General features: G+C 39.3%; 1 protein-coding gene across 10 annotated transcripts in view; it reads left to right on the top strand.

The window, feature by feature from the left end:
• Window positions 1–15499, top strand: part of cacna1c (calcium channel, voltage-dependent, L type, alpha 1C subunit) — a 292067-nt gene that overhangs the window by 233720 nt on the left and 42848 nt on the right. For all 10 annotated transcript variants that reach the window (XM_074697816.1, XM_074697807.1, XM_074697809.1 and 7 more), the window contains 8 exons: window positions 3292–3379; window positions 3479–3586; window positions 3726–3778; window positions 3921–4067; window positions 6021–6222; window positions 8189–8347; window positions 8469–8579; window positions 13885–13968. In XM_074697816.1, the coding sequence (XP_074553917.1) occupies window positions 3292–3379; window positions 3479–3586; window positions 3726–3778; window positions 3921–4067; window positions 6021–6222; window positions 8189–8347; window positions 8469–8579; window positions 13885–13968 (952 nt within the window). The remainder of the gene's footprint in view (window positions 1–3291; window positions 3380–3478; window positions 3587–3725; window positions 3779–3920; window positions 4068–6020; window positions 6223–8188; window positions 8348–8468; window positions 8580–13884; window positions 13969–15499) is intronic.

Here is a 15499-nt window from a genome sequence, read left to right as displayed (position 1 = left end):
AAGTGGCTAAATGAGGACAATGTTTTCATTTGTAAATTGCCTCATGCTTCACTCTTGTCTCTATCCTCTAACAACTTTACACTTCATTACTCCTAATCTCTTGCTCTCTCTCTGATGTTTATTAAAAATGTTCTCTGATTCTCACAGCAAATAACTCCTTGAATGCTGCAATATTTCTGATGTTTAATATGCTATGCTACGCTCTCTGTCTCTAATGCTTAATAGTCTAGACTTCTCGAAGTAAGTCCACATTAGTCCACATTAATAACCCCCCTAACAGACCTTCACCTTCAATGTGTAAAAATGTCACTCTTTTGGTTTGGTATTTCTATGATCTTGGAGAGTTAAGTTAAAGCCTCATTAAAGCAAGAAAAGAGAAGCTAAGACTGTAATCTGATTTTATCAGCTGGGGTTTATAGAGTGTTTAGAGGGATTACACGGTATTGATAACAAATTGAGAATTCGGTTATGAGTGTGATGTGTGCTATTGGATTTGCCACATGTCAAAAGGCCTCCTGCAGGCATCCTTTACGGAAAGAATATTATTTCATGATTATTGGGTCCTCTAATTCTTTTGCAACCAATTTATGAAGATGTCAGTCGTAGATTTGGGGGCGGGTCAAACTCAGTTTGTATATTTTTCGACAAACTAAACTCTCCCAGGCTATAGAAATGACACCTGAATGCTAAAACTCAGTGCTTTTTGCCTGTTAAAAGTAGTTTGTGTGGGAATTTTCTGGAATATATCATGGTCAAATTAATTGTAGTAGTAGTATAACATGTAGTATAGAGTAGTGTAGTGTATTGTAGTAGAACATTTAGTATTTTAGATGTTCTTTTCATTAATACTGGGTACTTTTGTGCAATTGTGTCTTGTGGGGATACTTTGTCCTGTTGGTAGTTTTTAACTGGTTATGAAACAGAGGATATTTAACAGTGATACCTTGTTATGATATACAAAAGCAAACCACACCATCAAAAAATCAAGTTTTAAAGGTCCCATATTCTGCTCCTTTTCTGCAGTTTAATATGGATCATTGATGTCTTCATGAAATGGTAGTAACATGTTTTGGTCCAAAAAGCCAATAAATCAAGCACAGCAGCATTGTTTCCAGGCTCTCATAGCCCCTCTGTTCAGAACGCTCTGATTTAGTGGGCGTGGTCTTCATATGTGAATGAGCCACCGCTGATACCGCCCCGCTCTTCAGCGTCACTGAGAGCGGCGCCATGAGCTCCGAGTGCACAATGTTTAGAAAACAGCGAAGCTCGTTTACCGTAACATAACAGGCTAAAACAACATGCTAACTGCAGCTAAAGTTAGCATCGTGAAGCTAACACAGAGACAGGGCGGACACTGAGGAAAAGCTCCTACATCTACTCCACAGCACACAGCATTTAAAATACTCACATTTCCAGGGTCCGAGGTTTGTTGGCGGATGGTTGGTAATGCGCCTGGATTCAGGACCAGTCTATTCGCTAGCCCTCTGTTGGACTGTCCAAAGTTGGAAAAGCAGTCGGCCATGAAGTGACTAGCACACACATGCACAGTTTTACTGAGTGTAGCTGGAACATTTCCTTGATAAATGAACTCTAGCCACTTAGGCTTGTTTTCTTCCGAGATGGGAAGCTTGTGCATGGAACTATGTGGCTGTTTACTGCCAAAAACCGAGCAGTGATGGCTCTTCAACTTTGGCTTTCTCCACCCCGCTGCTGGAGAGATTTCTTTCCAGCAGCGGGGAGGGAGGGGAGGGGAGAGGGCGGGAGGGGGTTGGGGGTACCAATTAGGTCAGACTTGCTCCTGATTAGTCAAAAAAGGGAATCGCTGATGTCGGCAAATCCCCAAAATCCAAACAGCTCGTTTTAGGTCAGGATTTTACATTCACAAGCACTACTAAATACAGGTTTTGTCTTTGAATATCACATTTTGTGGGCTGGGAGGAAAGCCAAAGAACCACAAATTTCACTAAAAGACTCAATAAAGTGATTTATGGTATTTTTGATATGGGACCTCAAACCAAATAGGTGTCAGAATAGGTCCATTTACAGCAGGTTAAAATTCTTTCCTATAAAGTTTCTTCACATTCCTGAAAATGGTGTGATGTCATCAGTTTTGGGTGTTTCTGCGTCATGAAGAAACTAGCTAGACAAAGGCAGGATGTGCATGGTGTTAAAGACCAGACATAGCTATGTATTACCTTTGTACTTCTAGATAAATTCGTAGATTGAAGACATCACTGCAGCTAATTTGACTGTTCTATGTTTCTGATAAAATCCCACACCACCTAAACTACCTTTAACCTCCCCAAAACTTTACCTTCCTGTGTAAACAATTTGCACAAAACGTTCCCCCGCACATTCTTAGAAACCAACACAAAGTAATGTCACTTCCTTGAAATCACCCCTTTAATCATCTAAAAGTCACTCCCTTTGAAGGATACACTGACATTTTGAATATGCTTTCTTCCCTCTAACTTTGTCACACAGCAGAAAAAAAGTTTTTGTTCTTCAGTCAGACGAATAACTAACTGGTTGGTTTTTTAGCTGAAATTCAAAATCAGAGAGATTCAAACTGGATATTTTGCTGTTCCAGTTCCTGTTTAAATCTAAGTAGCAGTTGGGAAGCTGGGTCGGTTACAGACCATTGTTGAAGATTCTTCCCAGCACTTTTTTTCCCATTTACAAAATTCAAAATGTCAAGGTATTCATTAGATTGTTTTGGTTAGTATGTAAAACCTTTCTGTTGATCCACCTCCTTTAAAAGGTCACGCTGTTTGACCTTTGGCTTGAACTGACACTCTCTTACAGCACAGTACCTCTGTTTGCCTGTAGATGTCTGTCTGTGTGTTCCTGTGGATATATCTGTGCTGTACTTGTGTGTGTGTTTGTACATGACACATATGTGTTTGTGTGTGTGAGTGTGGTGCTGTGATTCCATTTCATTTTTGTATTAGTTTAAGTTTATTAAGAGATATTTCTCAACGAAATCATTTATTTTTATTATTATTATTGTTTTAATGAGATTTGATTTAGATAAACAAGAAAAGCTAGTTCATTATCTGTTACAGAGATTTTCAAAACATGGCAAGCCTACTTCTCTTTTCGTCTTCGCTTGTGTCTCAAGGATTTTGTTGTTTTCTTTTTCAGTCTCGATCTTTTTTTGACTCATGCTTCAGTCCTGTAAACATTCTTTTTAACACAGACCCTGGGATGTGTGTTTTTCCTACCTAGCTTTGCAGTTTTTGTGTTTGATGAAATATCCCTGTCAGCACTGTAATCCCATGTGTGTTTCAGGTCCAGTGCAATTAATGTGGTGAAGATCCTGAGGGTTCTGAGAGTGCTCAGACCGCTGAGAGCCATCAACAGAGCTAAAGGACTGAAGGTGAGAGCGCTCACACCTGTATAAAAACACACAGGACACACACTTTTACTCAATTCAACACATGATGAGCTCACTATCATTTCTGCTGTGTCTTTCCAGCATGTAGTGCAGTGTGTGTTTGTGGCCATTAGAACCATCGGCAACATCGTCATCGTCACCACGCTGCTGCAGTTCATGTTCGCCTGTATTGGAGTACAACTCTTCAAGGTGAGAACAGAAGAAGACAGTGAGGAGGCTTTCCCTGGACCTGTGTGCAAGCCTCGTGAATGTCATCCCCAATTGTGTCTCTAATGTTTTTTCTTTCTTTCTTTCATTTATGAGCTGTTGATGTTTTTTTTTCCATCAGGGCAAATTCTTCGCCTGCTCTGACAGTTCTAAACAAACTCAGGCACAATGCAGGTAAGAGATCCCTCCTGCCTGCTGGAGAGCTTATTGTCCCTCTCTGTTGTCCGTAAAATTACTGGAAAACTGCGTGTGTGTCTGTGTGTGTATATCTGTGTGTCTGTGTTTTTAATGTGTGTGTGTGTGCTTGTTTTTACAGGGGTTTCTACATTATGTATAAAGACGGTGATGTGGGGAAGCCTCAGAGAGCCCAGAGGGTGTGGGAGAACAGCGAATTTAACTTTGACGACGTCCTGCAAGGCATGATGGCCCTGTTTGCTGTGTCTACCTTTGAGGGCTGGCCAGGGTGTGTATCACCATGAAAATACAACACATGAATGTAGATCTGCTGATCGTCACCCTATTAAAATAAAAACCTACGTCATTTTTTGACGAAAATGAGTTCTTGGCTTAAATCATCTCTTAATGATGCTGGCCATTTCTGGTAAAATTGCTAAAAGGATCATGCTCTTTATGGCCTATAGGACAATGGCTTAAGTCAAGAGGGTTACTTGGGCCATTTTATCTCTAGCCAAAGTCAAAATTTTGGATTATTTAGGATTAAATGTGTGACTTGGGCAATTTAACAAGCTTTCCTGATGGTGGCTGTTTCAAGAAGAAACAGAAACTTCAGTGCAGAAGAAGTTGTAAACATGATTCTTGAATCAATTTCTCCTACTGAGTGATTAGGTTCACTATCATAAGAGCTGGGGTATAATGTTGTTTAGCAATTAAGTCTAAATTTCACAAGTTATAGTTAACTACAAATTTAGCTACTTCTAGCTAGCTACTTTGTCATTGCTGGCCCACTTATTTCTGCAACCAAACATAAATGAACAAAAGGCAATAACACCCCTCAAAGTTTTAAAATTAAAGATTTTTTTTTGCTTTTTGGTCGGAGATGTATGAGTATGACTGACCTGACATTTGTTAAATTTAGGTTGGAGTTATTTACGTTTTGGGTTTGCTTTATGAAATTAAAGGACAGGTCAAAACTGGATGTTGAAAATGGGTTGAGTTCATAAAATAATACAGTAAAGAAGACCTGGAGAAGTGAGGAAAGGACTGCCTCCTGACCACTTTGTTTACCTGACATTTGTTTAATTTAACTCACAGTAAATTCAGTTTTGAGTTTGCTCTATGTAATGAAAAGGCAGTTTAAGCCCAATTTGAAGTTACCTAAGTCAGGGGTTCCCAAACTTTAATATGCCCCAGTCCCCCAAACAGTATTTGCCTCTGGCCGGGGACCCCCATTGGAAACCAACAGACTACGCTTCAAAATAAGAAAAGAAATGTCACTTTTCAGAATGTACTTTTGAACTTTTATTCACTTTTTAATAATTAATACATTTGTCAAGAATAAGAAATTATAAACAGACGCCAACAAAATCCAGACTCGCACAAGTAGGTTGTTGCAAAAAGGAGAAAGCATTTCAGGGCCCTGTCAGCCAATGTGGGATACTCCTTTTTTAACATGTAGTCATTAGTAAGACAGGGGAAGAGCCTCAAGAAGGCATCTCACTTTCTAAGGTCAAATGACGGATTTAACTTGCTCTTAAAATTACCAGTTGTCACTGTTCTGCGATAGATTTGCTCTATTTAGTCATGATACAGCTTCTTAATTCAACAGGTGTAATTTCAATTCTTTTCTAAAAGAGAAAATAAAACTGTAAAACGTCTATAACTTTTTTTGATAGATTGTGGTTTGAGCCTGTTATCAATTAATTATGTAATTATTAACAGGCTCAAACCACCAGGTCGACATGGATCATGACACTGTCATGTCATTGCTGCTGTTACACGAGGTGTGGTTACAATCAGAAACTTAAGAATCCAACAATTATTGCACTTTACATGTTACATGTTCAGGACAAATTAAAAAAAAAAAAAAACACCAGTTTTTGTTTTTTCCCTTTCCTCCAATTTTCAGTGGCCCCCACTTTGAAAACCACTAGCCTAAGTCACACTAGAATATTAGAAAATTGGCCTAAGTCACTTCATTATTTAGTGTTACATGATTGACACACAATGTTCTCTGCATGTCAACAGTCATTCACTGTGAGAGCCTTTTTGACTGAAACGATTCATATATATCATATGCTTTTTATTTGGTAAAGGTTTTTTTTTCCCAAAAACTAAAAAAAAATGACTTGGGCCATTGTTTTGATAGGGTGATGATTGCAAGTCCTGGTTGTTGTTTCTGCTCTTTCCAGCTTTTTAATGGAGTTTCTGTAAAGTGAGTCGTCTCCTCTCCCCTTAGATTACTGTACAAGGCCATAGACTCACACGCAGAGGACGTTGGACCGATCTACAACTACCGTGTTGTCATTTCCATCTTCTTCATCATCTACATCATCATCATCGCCTTCTTCATGATGAACATCTTCGTCGGTTTCGTGATCGTCACATTCCAGGAGCAAGGAGAGCAGGAGTATAAGAACTGTGAGCTGGACAAGAACCAGGTGATGTTCCTGTCTGTTTTACATCCTTTGTGGGAGTAGAGGTGCAGTTTTACGCTGAGTTTTCCGGTCACAGTAATACGCTATAAGTGACTGCCTTTCTGTCTGTCAGGAGACAGAGAGGGAGGGGACAGAGGGGCGATCCTAGAGGCTGAACATGAGTTTAAGGGAGCTGAACTATTTCAGTAGTGCAGCCAGGAGGGAGCTGCAGCACTTCAGACAGACTGAGAGACTAAAGCTTGCAGAAGGAGCTCGTCCAAGTCCCTGCAGCTGTGTTTTCTGTGGTGATGGGGAAACACTGAGAAAATGGAGGAATAGCCTGTTGGAAAGTGTCTTTTTTTTTCCTAGACAGCCAAGAGGCAATTCCTCAACTTTCCTTCACAATGGCCTGAGAAAAGACACACACAGTAGCTGAGTTTGCACGCAGAATTTTTTTCATTCTGATTGAAAATCTCAGGTGAACTGTCAACATGTGTAGTGATCTATTCCTATCTGGTGTTTACATGTGCTGCAATATTTAATTGAAATAGCTGTATTACGGACATGTGATACGCCAGGATCTGTTTAAACATCACGTGGCTTATCAAAGATGGAGGTAGTTCATCTGTAATGCAAAGTAGTAGCGATTGTTTTTACACTTTTATTAAAGCAACAGCTTGTTTCTAAAGCCGAGAAGCCGTACAGAAGAGGGCCCTTTTTGTTGGTGCTGTGCTGTGCTGTGCCCATGCCTCCTCCGAAGACCAGAAAGCTGTGGCTGAAGGTCTGCAGCAAAGACTAGTGGGAAAAAGTTGTACTTCTTGAGTTTACCAACTTTGAATGGACACAAAACTTTTAGAAGACGCGCTCTTCATTCACAAAGTTGTTTGGACTGGCAGTAGTCACCGTCAGAGCAACAATTCCATGTATTATGCACACCGCTGTTGCTATATACAGACTTGGTAGCTGTGCAGAATACCGACTCATCTCCAACCTGTTCAGCATTCACACAAGCACAATGAAAAAGTTCACATACATGTTTTTAAGAGGCATGTTAACAACCAATCAAGAGCTCACCCAGATGCCCAATGAAGAGGAAGCCTCAGAAATTTCCAGGCGATTTGAGGCAGCACATTTTATCCCTCAATCATAGGATCGATTGATGTTTACGTCAAGACCGAGCATGCGCAGACAGAACCCAGTCTGACAACTTTCTGATTCACTGTTTAGGGTCAGGGTTTACCTTTAATCGGTTTAGGAAAAGGAATATACTTCCCCTGTGCAATCGGAATTTAACCTGTTTATTACGATTGAGGTTATGCTGTCCTCGCAGCATGTGTCGTGAGTGCAACTAGACAGCTACCTAACAGGGATCCACACTTTTCAAAAAGACACAGGGCTTGCTTTTCCTAGACTTTACTTCAGGTTGAATCCACCACAGTAAAACTGTAACATAACAGAATAAAACCAAATCAGTACAAAACATTAACCAAGGTAAAGTAACATTCTTGTTAAAAAAAAAAAATGAAATGAACTTGTGTTCCCACATGCTTCAACTTACAGACAAAGGGTCTCCAAGGCTGAAGTGTCACAGACACACGACCCAGAGCAGAAATACGCGTGGGATAGCTCAGCACACGTAGAAAGGAGCAAAAAGAAAACACAAGCTAACGAGCTAACAAGCTAACGAACTAACGAATACGTCATAGATCGTCTATAAACAGAGTGTGTTAAGAGTACTCACTACGGCGCAACTTTAGAAACCAAAACATAAATAAAGACAGAGGAGTCACTCTGGCACTTATTTCCAAACTGAACTGAAACTGCATTTGAAGTCAGCACAGAGGTGTTTATATGTAGCATTTTTATCCAGTTTGGGCTTCTAATCTGAAACCGATAATCGGAATATCAGGATCATGTAAACCTGGCAAGTGATTCAGAGAGACATCCCCACATAAAAGCTAAAGTGAATTATCTTCTGTGTGTATCACAGCGTCAGTGTGTGGAGTACGCCCTGAAAGCACGACCACTGCGCCGCTACATCCCCAAAAACCCCTACCAGTACAAGGTGTGGTATGTGGTCAACTCCACCTACTTTGAGTACCTGATGTTCACCCTCATCCTGCTCAACACAATCTGTCTGGCCATGCAGGTGAGTCACACACACACTCACACACACACACACACACACACAGATCATTCAGATGGAGAAGGCTTTCATCACACTTTTCTGTACGAACATGAATGAATGAGCTGTTTGTGTGTCTTTGCAGCATCATGGGCAGACTAAAAGTTTCAACGATGCCATGAACATACTCAACATGCTCTTCACCGGACTCTTCACTGTGGAGATGATCCTTAAACTGATTGCCTTCAAACCCAGGGTAGGTCCACTTCTGCAGCTGCACACTAGAACAACATTATAGTGAAGTACAGTAGAGTAGATCTGTCATTACATCTCTCACAGTCACAGCATGAGAACAGGACTACAGATTTAAATAATCAATGAGTAGAGCCTTACGTGACACTCAGACTCTCGATGGAGTTCATCGTTGCCAATAACTGTTGCTGGAGTATTTATTCCTAATCCCTGTTTGATTTCCTCCTGGTGATTATTATGACATCATGGCGTTAGAGCTTGATTAGTGGATGGCTTCATGTGGTTTTTAATCTCACTGCTCTTCTCTTACCCTGCTGCTGTTGCTATGTAGCTGCGCGGCTTTATTGGTCCAATCACAGGACTTCCTGGTGCATTAGCTATTTAAACAGTAACAGATGGAAATTATTCCCCCTGTTGCAGCAGGGTAAGTGGAAAATCCTTTAACAGAATCAATAACTAAAGCATAGGATGATTTTATAGTTTAAGGCTTATTTGATTTGTTGCACTGCACGGGCTGAGAAAATGAAATGAAATGAAATGAAATAAAATGTGTTTTTCTAGTTATAAAAGATTTCCTGTAGATGAAGTCAAACTGAGGAGCGCAGGCACATGAAGCCTTTTACTCTACAGCTCTCTGAGTGGATTCTTTAGGCATAAAGGTGAAACTGAAGCACCTGTAAAGCCTTTATAAAGCTTTTTCTTGGCGGTGCCACGATTCCACATGAAGCTCATTGAACTAAGTTCTCAAGGATGAAATAAAAAGACAACAATACCTCTTTTTAGTGAGCAAAAAAACACATTCAGACCTCTTTTTTACATTTGATGCATGAAGTTGATGGATGGATCTTAGAATTCATGAAGGTTATCAACAGAGTTACCGACAGAACATCTCACCAGAGTTTTCCTATCACTGATCTAAACTTTCATGTTCTGAGAAAAGTTATGATGCTTGAGATTGACAGCAGCGAGTTAACTTGTAATGACTTCTAAAATTAATGAGGTACTGGATCATTTAGCATGAGTAACATTCTGCATGATCTGCAAGATTTTCAGGCACAGGCAGCCCCCAGTTGGATTTCACCTTCTTAACCGTGCAGGATGATTTTTTAAGGCTTGGGAGCTGCCTTCATGCTGCTCTGCGTTATAAATGTAACGTCACGTAATGTCGAGGTAAAATGCCAGATTGGTAAAATTAGTTTTGCAGCTTATTTATGTTTGAAATTAAATATGTCAAAGTTTCTGGGTGCGCCGTAAAATATGTTGAAATGCTGAGTCTTACTTATTTTTTGGCACTTTTCACAGCCTTCAAATTTTCACTGATTTTCGCCATTCAGTGTTTTCTTTTTTCTTTTTTTTTTACCAATACAGCATGTTCAGGAGAAGTGTCTCTTGTATGTTTCACATTATTAATCTTTATACTTTTTTAAATATTCAACTTTTTTTTGACATTTTTTCCCATTGCAATGAATGGAGATTTTCTGTCACCGTGGAAACCACAAAGATAGGGGGTTTTATCTGCCTTTACTTACTTTTCTCTTATCTGCCTTATCTGCTAACAGCCTCAGCATTAGGGATGGGTACCTTTCACATTCGAAACAATACAGTACCGATACCTGGTACCTGGCAATTGATATCGGTACTCAACGGTACCAATTTTGAGTACATTTTTGTGTTTATGTGGTAAAAAATATCAATTTGTTTAATAGTATTTTTTTTTTCTAAATTAACATATTTATTTGTCAATATGTAATCTCGCAATGCAGTGTTCATGTCCAGCATGGAAAATCGCCTACTCTTCCACTCCCTCACAGCCACAAGGATGCGTTTAGGTACCTTAACATGGTACCTTTTGATTTAACATGAATCGGTACCCGATACTTATGACAGAATTTGGTCGGTACCTATAAAAGTACCTGATTCAGCACCCATCCCTACTCAGCATTAGGAATGCACTGATCTTATTCTGGTATCTGTTATTGGACCCGATTCAGCCCCTTAAAGCTGGATCAGGTTTCGGGGAAAAAGGATTGGTCCAAACTTGACACCAAGGCCAAACTATGATTTAGTCAACAAGGTAAAAAATTTACAATTAAACATTTAATTCTGTAAATTCTGAAGCATTTCAACATTTCAGAATATGCTGCAAAGAAACGCCACTTCTCTGGTTCATACTGATCTTTTTTTTCAACAAATGAGTGAACATATAAGAAGTGCACCATGAAGACATGTTCCCAAGCCTTATTGAACATCACGAAAAAATACATGTTTACTTGTGTTACTGCTTTGATTTTAACAAACTTTTCCTCCAAACAGCCACCACACAGAGGAGCAGCGCTAACATTTTCACTCCTCAGGTGTTTCAGTTACTGGACCATCTCCAGGACGCCGTTTCTCTCAAACTGAAGTATTGTGTTTCAGTGCATTTACACTCTCAACAGGTTTTACAGTTTCGTCATTGCCTCCTGAGGGGTTTTATTTTCATGCTTCAAACTGCGATGACTGTGCTTCAGTGTTTAAGCACATTATAGAACTTACAGTTAACTAATGTACGCCTTCTTCATTAAAAAATGTAATCAGTCCACTCAAAGCTCTTTAGATACTAATCAGCTGCTCTGATTAACTAATTCACAACTGTAATATTACATTAATATTCCTACCCTTGAAAGGAAGCCTAATTAAAATGAAAATACAGCCCATAGAAAGCCTTTTTGTAATTTGCATATCGCCAACAGCTGCAGGTGAAATTTGGCAGAAAGAGTTTTTGCTTTTGATGATGATAAATCAGCTGCTGCTGACAGATGATGAAGCTTAAAATAGGTCAGTAAGATAAATCTCCCAGCATCCCTCTCTACCTGCCAATTTATCAGTTTGATGCAAACAGTTGAGACGGATTTATTTGCATCTGTAACTTTTAGAAATCTCTTTTTTGGACATTTGTGGCGTCATGTCTCGTGACGCAGGCTGTGATCAGATGTCAGATTATCACTAGAGACGGGACCATGATAGTCTCTGAGCATATGAGTGATTCTATAATTAGGGGTGCATTTCATGTCCATGGGATATAGTCATCAATTTAACTAGGTATTAATTTCAAGCAATGACCAATTTTACAGAGGATCATTTGGGTGATATTTTGCTTTTCATTTAATACAGAAAGTGAACAGGTTTTACAATTTATTTAGCTAAAATTGCAAATCATGGTTTGGAATTTGCAGTTTTTGTGCTGTCCAATTTCTCAAACGTCAAGTTTGTTCTTCAAAATTAACACTTTAAGACATATTTATGTTCATTATTTTCAGTATTATTTGTTTGAAATATTCATTAAAATATGACAAAGGTGTTTTAAAAACTATTTTGATAATTTATATGGATAAAATAATTCATTTTTTGTGAGTCCAAGAAATCAGCGTCAACTGTGTTACCCTCTGAAAAAAAACCTGTAAATCAGCAATGGTTTGCTCCAGAGTCACATGACTTCAATCAATTAAAGTTACATCCTTTTTGGTAGGAACCATGAAGAAAGTGTTTCATATTTTAACTCTTCCTCATTTACATTTCATCAAAATGATCGTCTGTACATGGAGCGTTTTAATTGTCCGTCAGCTGTAGCTGCGTTCCCATTTCACTTTTTTACAAAATCAAAGCGATATTTCTAGAGTTTCGATAAAGAACAATTTCGCCCTCCAGTTGTTTCCATTACGACCAGAAATGCGCACAACTTAAGTAAAGTAAAACATAATGTCTGTGCGGATGCTGCACTCATGATGATGCCGATTCTTGAACATTAGTGTTTTCATTCACTGCTCAAACTGTCGGCCGTGATCACGCTAACTCAAAAAAGGCAAGAACAAAACACTGACTGAAGATCATCATCTCCAGCTCACATACTCTCACTCACACACGCACACACACCTCTGCCCCTCCCTCCTGCTGCTCTCTGACCCGTCACAGCCGTCCTGCCAGAGTCCATTTGTGTGGCAGTGGACACGTACAAGGAGGTGAGGGAGGTGCGTTGTCATGACAATGTGACATTTTTGCGAAAAAGATGTTTCCATTGCACTTTTGCGAGAAACTTCAATATCCAAACTTCTGGAATAACCACCTCATGAGACATGAGAGTGTAAAAACTTTTTACCGAAATTTGAGTTTTTGGAAGACAATTTTTTAATTGCGATTTTTACGTTTTGCGCAATTCTAGCTATAATGGAAACACAGCTACCAACATTTTCAGGCGTTCTTACTATAGATGTTATAAAGACCGAACTGTGAAGAAAATGTGAAGAAAATGTGCAGAAATATGCGCTGACTGAGGTCAACTGTTGTCATGTTCAAGGTCTGCAGTTAGTACAAAGGACAAAAAATGGAGAAAATGTCAACTGTGTTAGCATCACAATATCTAATGTTGTAGAAACAGGTTTGTCCCGTCGACCGTCTTACATGTGATTTTTGTGCAATAATTCTTTTATTTTTTGTTTAATCTGTGATATAAATGATGAGGGACATTTCTAGAAATTTTGAAGTACTCTAAATTAAGTATAATATGGATTTATGTTGAAAAAAGAGTCACAACTTTTGTCCATAACACAGCTGACAAAATTATGTATAATATAATAATAATTATGTAATATTTTTGTAACTTAAATATTTAAGAATTTATTAGAGCTTAAGTTTGCAAACTAATAAATTTAGTATATTCCAGGTGTATCATTTGCAATAAACTAGTGAATGAAACAAAAAAAGCACATCGTTTTTTTTTGTACCCCTATTTATGGAATCACTCGTATAGTGTTCAATAATCTGAGTAGTACAGAAGCGGGATGATTCCCATCCATATAATGTGTTTTTATTTCACCAGCCACAACGATTCTGTTTTAGCCCCGAGCCTGTGGATGTTTTTCATAAATACCCACTTTGTACCCCTGCTGCTGATGAAATGCCAACAATAAGTTAAGTAAACAAAGTGATCTTTCAGCATAATCACTGCCACAGTTTTGCTCGATCGCCTGGAGATGCTGGAGTAACTGCTATCTAACACGCCATCCCAAACGGAGCAGGAAATCCAGCTGCACTTGATGAAGTGATAGTGCAGAGGAAACACATTGATTAGCTTCATTAGCATTAGAATTCAGATTCCTTCATGTTGTGGGTCATTAGTGGATTTTTTGCTCTTTCCTCTGTGTTCTGTGCGACCTCATACCACCTTAATAGGGCTGCAAAGTAGCAGCAGATGTTGTTTTCCTTCTAACCTACCTTTCTTACCCTCCTCCTCCTCCTCCTCCTCCTCCTCTTGCTCACCTCATCCTGTGTAGGGGTACTTTAGTGATCCCTGGAATGTGTTTGATTTCCTCATCGTAATTGGCAGCATAATAGACGTCATTCTCAGTGAGATCAACGTAAGTACGATGCCCACTCTCCTCTTCCTCGCTCCTTCTTTCCTCTCTGTCTCGTGTCCTCTTGCCTCTCCTCAGTATTTCCTTTCCTGTGTGGCCTCTCTGTGTTGTGCTGTCTTTTTCTCTGTATCTCTCTTCCTTCTTCCTCTTCCTTTTCTATCTTCCTCTCCTCCATCCTTGGCTCCAAGATGGCCGCTGCTACTCAGGGGAAGGCGACCACAAAGGGTACCTGAACACGAACGCTCCTCTTGGAGGGCCCTCAGGCAGGGTTTTAGCTTTGAATGCAAAGGGTTTCTTTCTTGCGTTGTCGTTCCTTGTTTCTCACGGTTCCTAAAATGTCAGATTCTTGATTTTTTTTCTTCTTTTTTTTTTTTCTCGACTGTGACATGTCCTCAGGTCTTCCCTCCACTAACTGAACTAACTCACTGACCAATCATTAAAAGACTTACACATCTTTTCATTTGTTAACTGCAGAGACAGAAGGGGGGTTTTCAGTTGTGATTTTGTTGCAGTTTCTTATTTACTGTTCTTGTTGTTCTTTCTTCTCATGTTCAAGCATGACCGATCGCCGCTGCTCTTCCTCTGCTGTCCATCTCTTTCAGACTGCCCCTCCTTTTCTTTTTTTGCTGTTTAAATTCTGTTTACTCTGTCCTTCCTTCCTTCCAACTAAAAACTCCAATGTTCATGTATATAATTATCTTATTTTTCTCCTCTCTCTTTTCATTTCCATTCTTTCCATTTTTTTGATGTTCTTATTTTCTGTCCTTTTCTTCTGTTGTTTTTTTCTGTTCTTTCCACCCCTATGCAGCATTATTTTGTTGATGCATGGAACACATTTGATGCCTTGATAGTTGTGGGTAGCATTGTTGACATAGCGATCACTGAGGTTAACGTAAGTAGTCCAACTCCCTCCCTCCCTTCCTACCTGCCTGCTCTGCCATTCCCCCACACACTAACAGACCGAGAGCCGATACCCATCTCACATGCCTTCAGATGATTAGAAAACTTTAACCGCGCCACAGTCTAACTTTAGAGGTGGAGACTGTAGCCAGATGTAGCACAAGCAGAGCACATGCTGGAAATATTTATCCTCGTATTTACTTATTTAATTTGAAAATAATATACTTGATATAAGAAGCTATCTTTATCAGTATTTCATGATAATATTTAGCCTTACAATGTAATATTCTAAGAACAGAAGATGCTATTTTTACTTGTTTAATGATCCTTTTTGAGGCTGCAATTATAACTTTTTTTATGTTCAGATTAAGTTTCTGGTTAAGTATTCTAACATTTGAAGGCTTTCTGGATAGGTATTCATGCCTTGGTCTGCTGAGCATCAATAGCACCAAAAACTATTGCATTTGCCAATAGAACCTGTTGCATTGTCTCAGCACTTGGTTTGGTTTCACATTGAATTCATTTTGTCATTGCCAAAGGGGGGTAGAGTTTATACCCCGTGCATGATGGATGCTGTATAGCATGACAGATATGAAGATGGTATATCCAGGCCTGGCACTGTGTTTAAAATGGT

Source organism: Halichoeres trimaculatus, unplaced genomic scaffold (assembly GCF_033239565.1).
Source record: "Halichoeres trimaculatus isolate MK-OKI-2021-1 unplaced genomic scaffold, fHalTri1.1 fHalTri1_scaffold_21, whole genome shotgun sequence".
Classification (NCBI taxonomy): Eukaryota; Metazoa; Chordata; class Actinopteri; order Labriformes; family Labridae; genus Halichoeres; species Halichoeres trimaculatus.
This window is presented reverse-complemented; position numbering and strand designations above follow the sequence as displayed.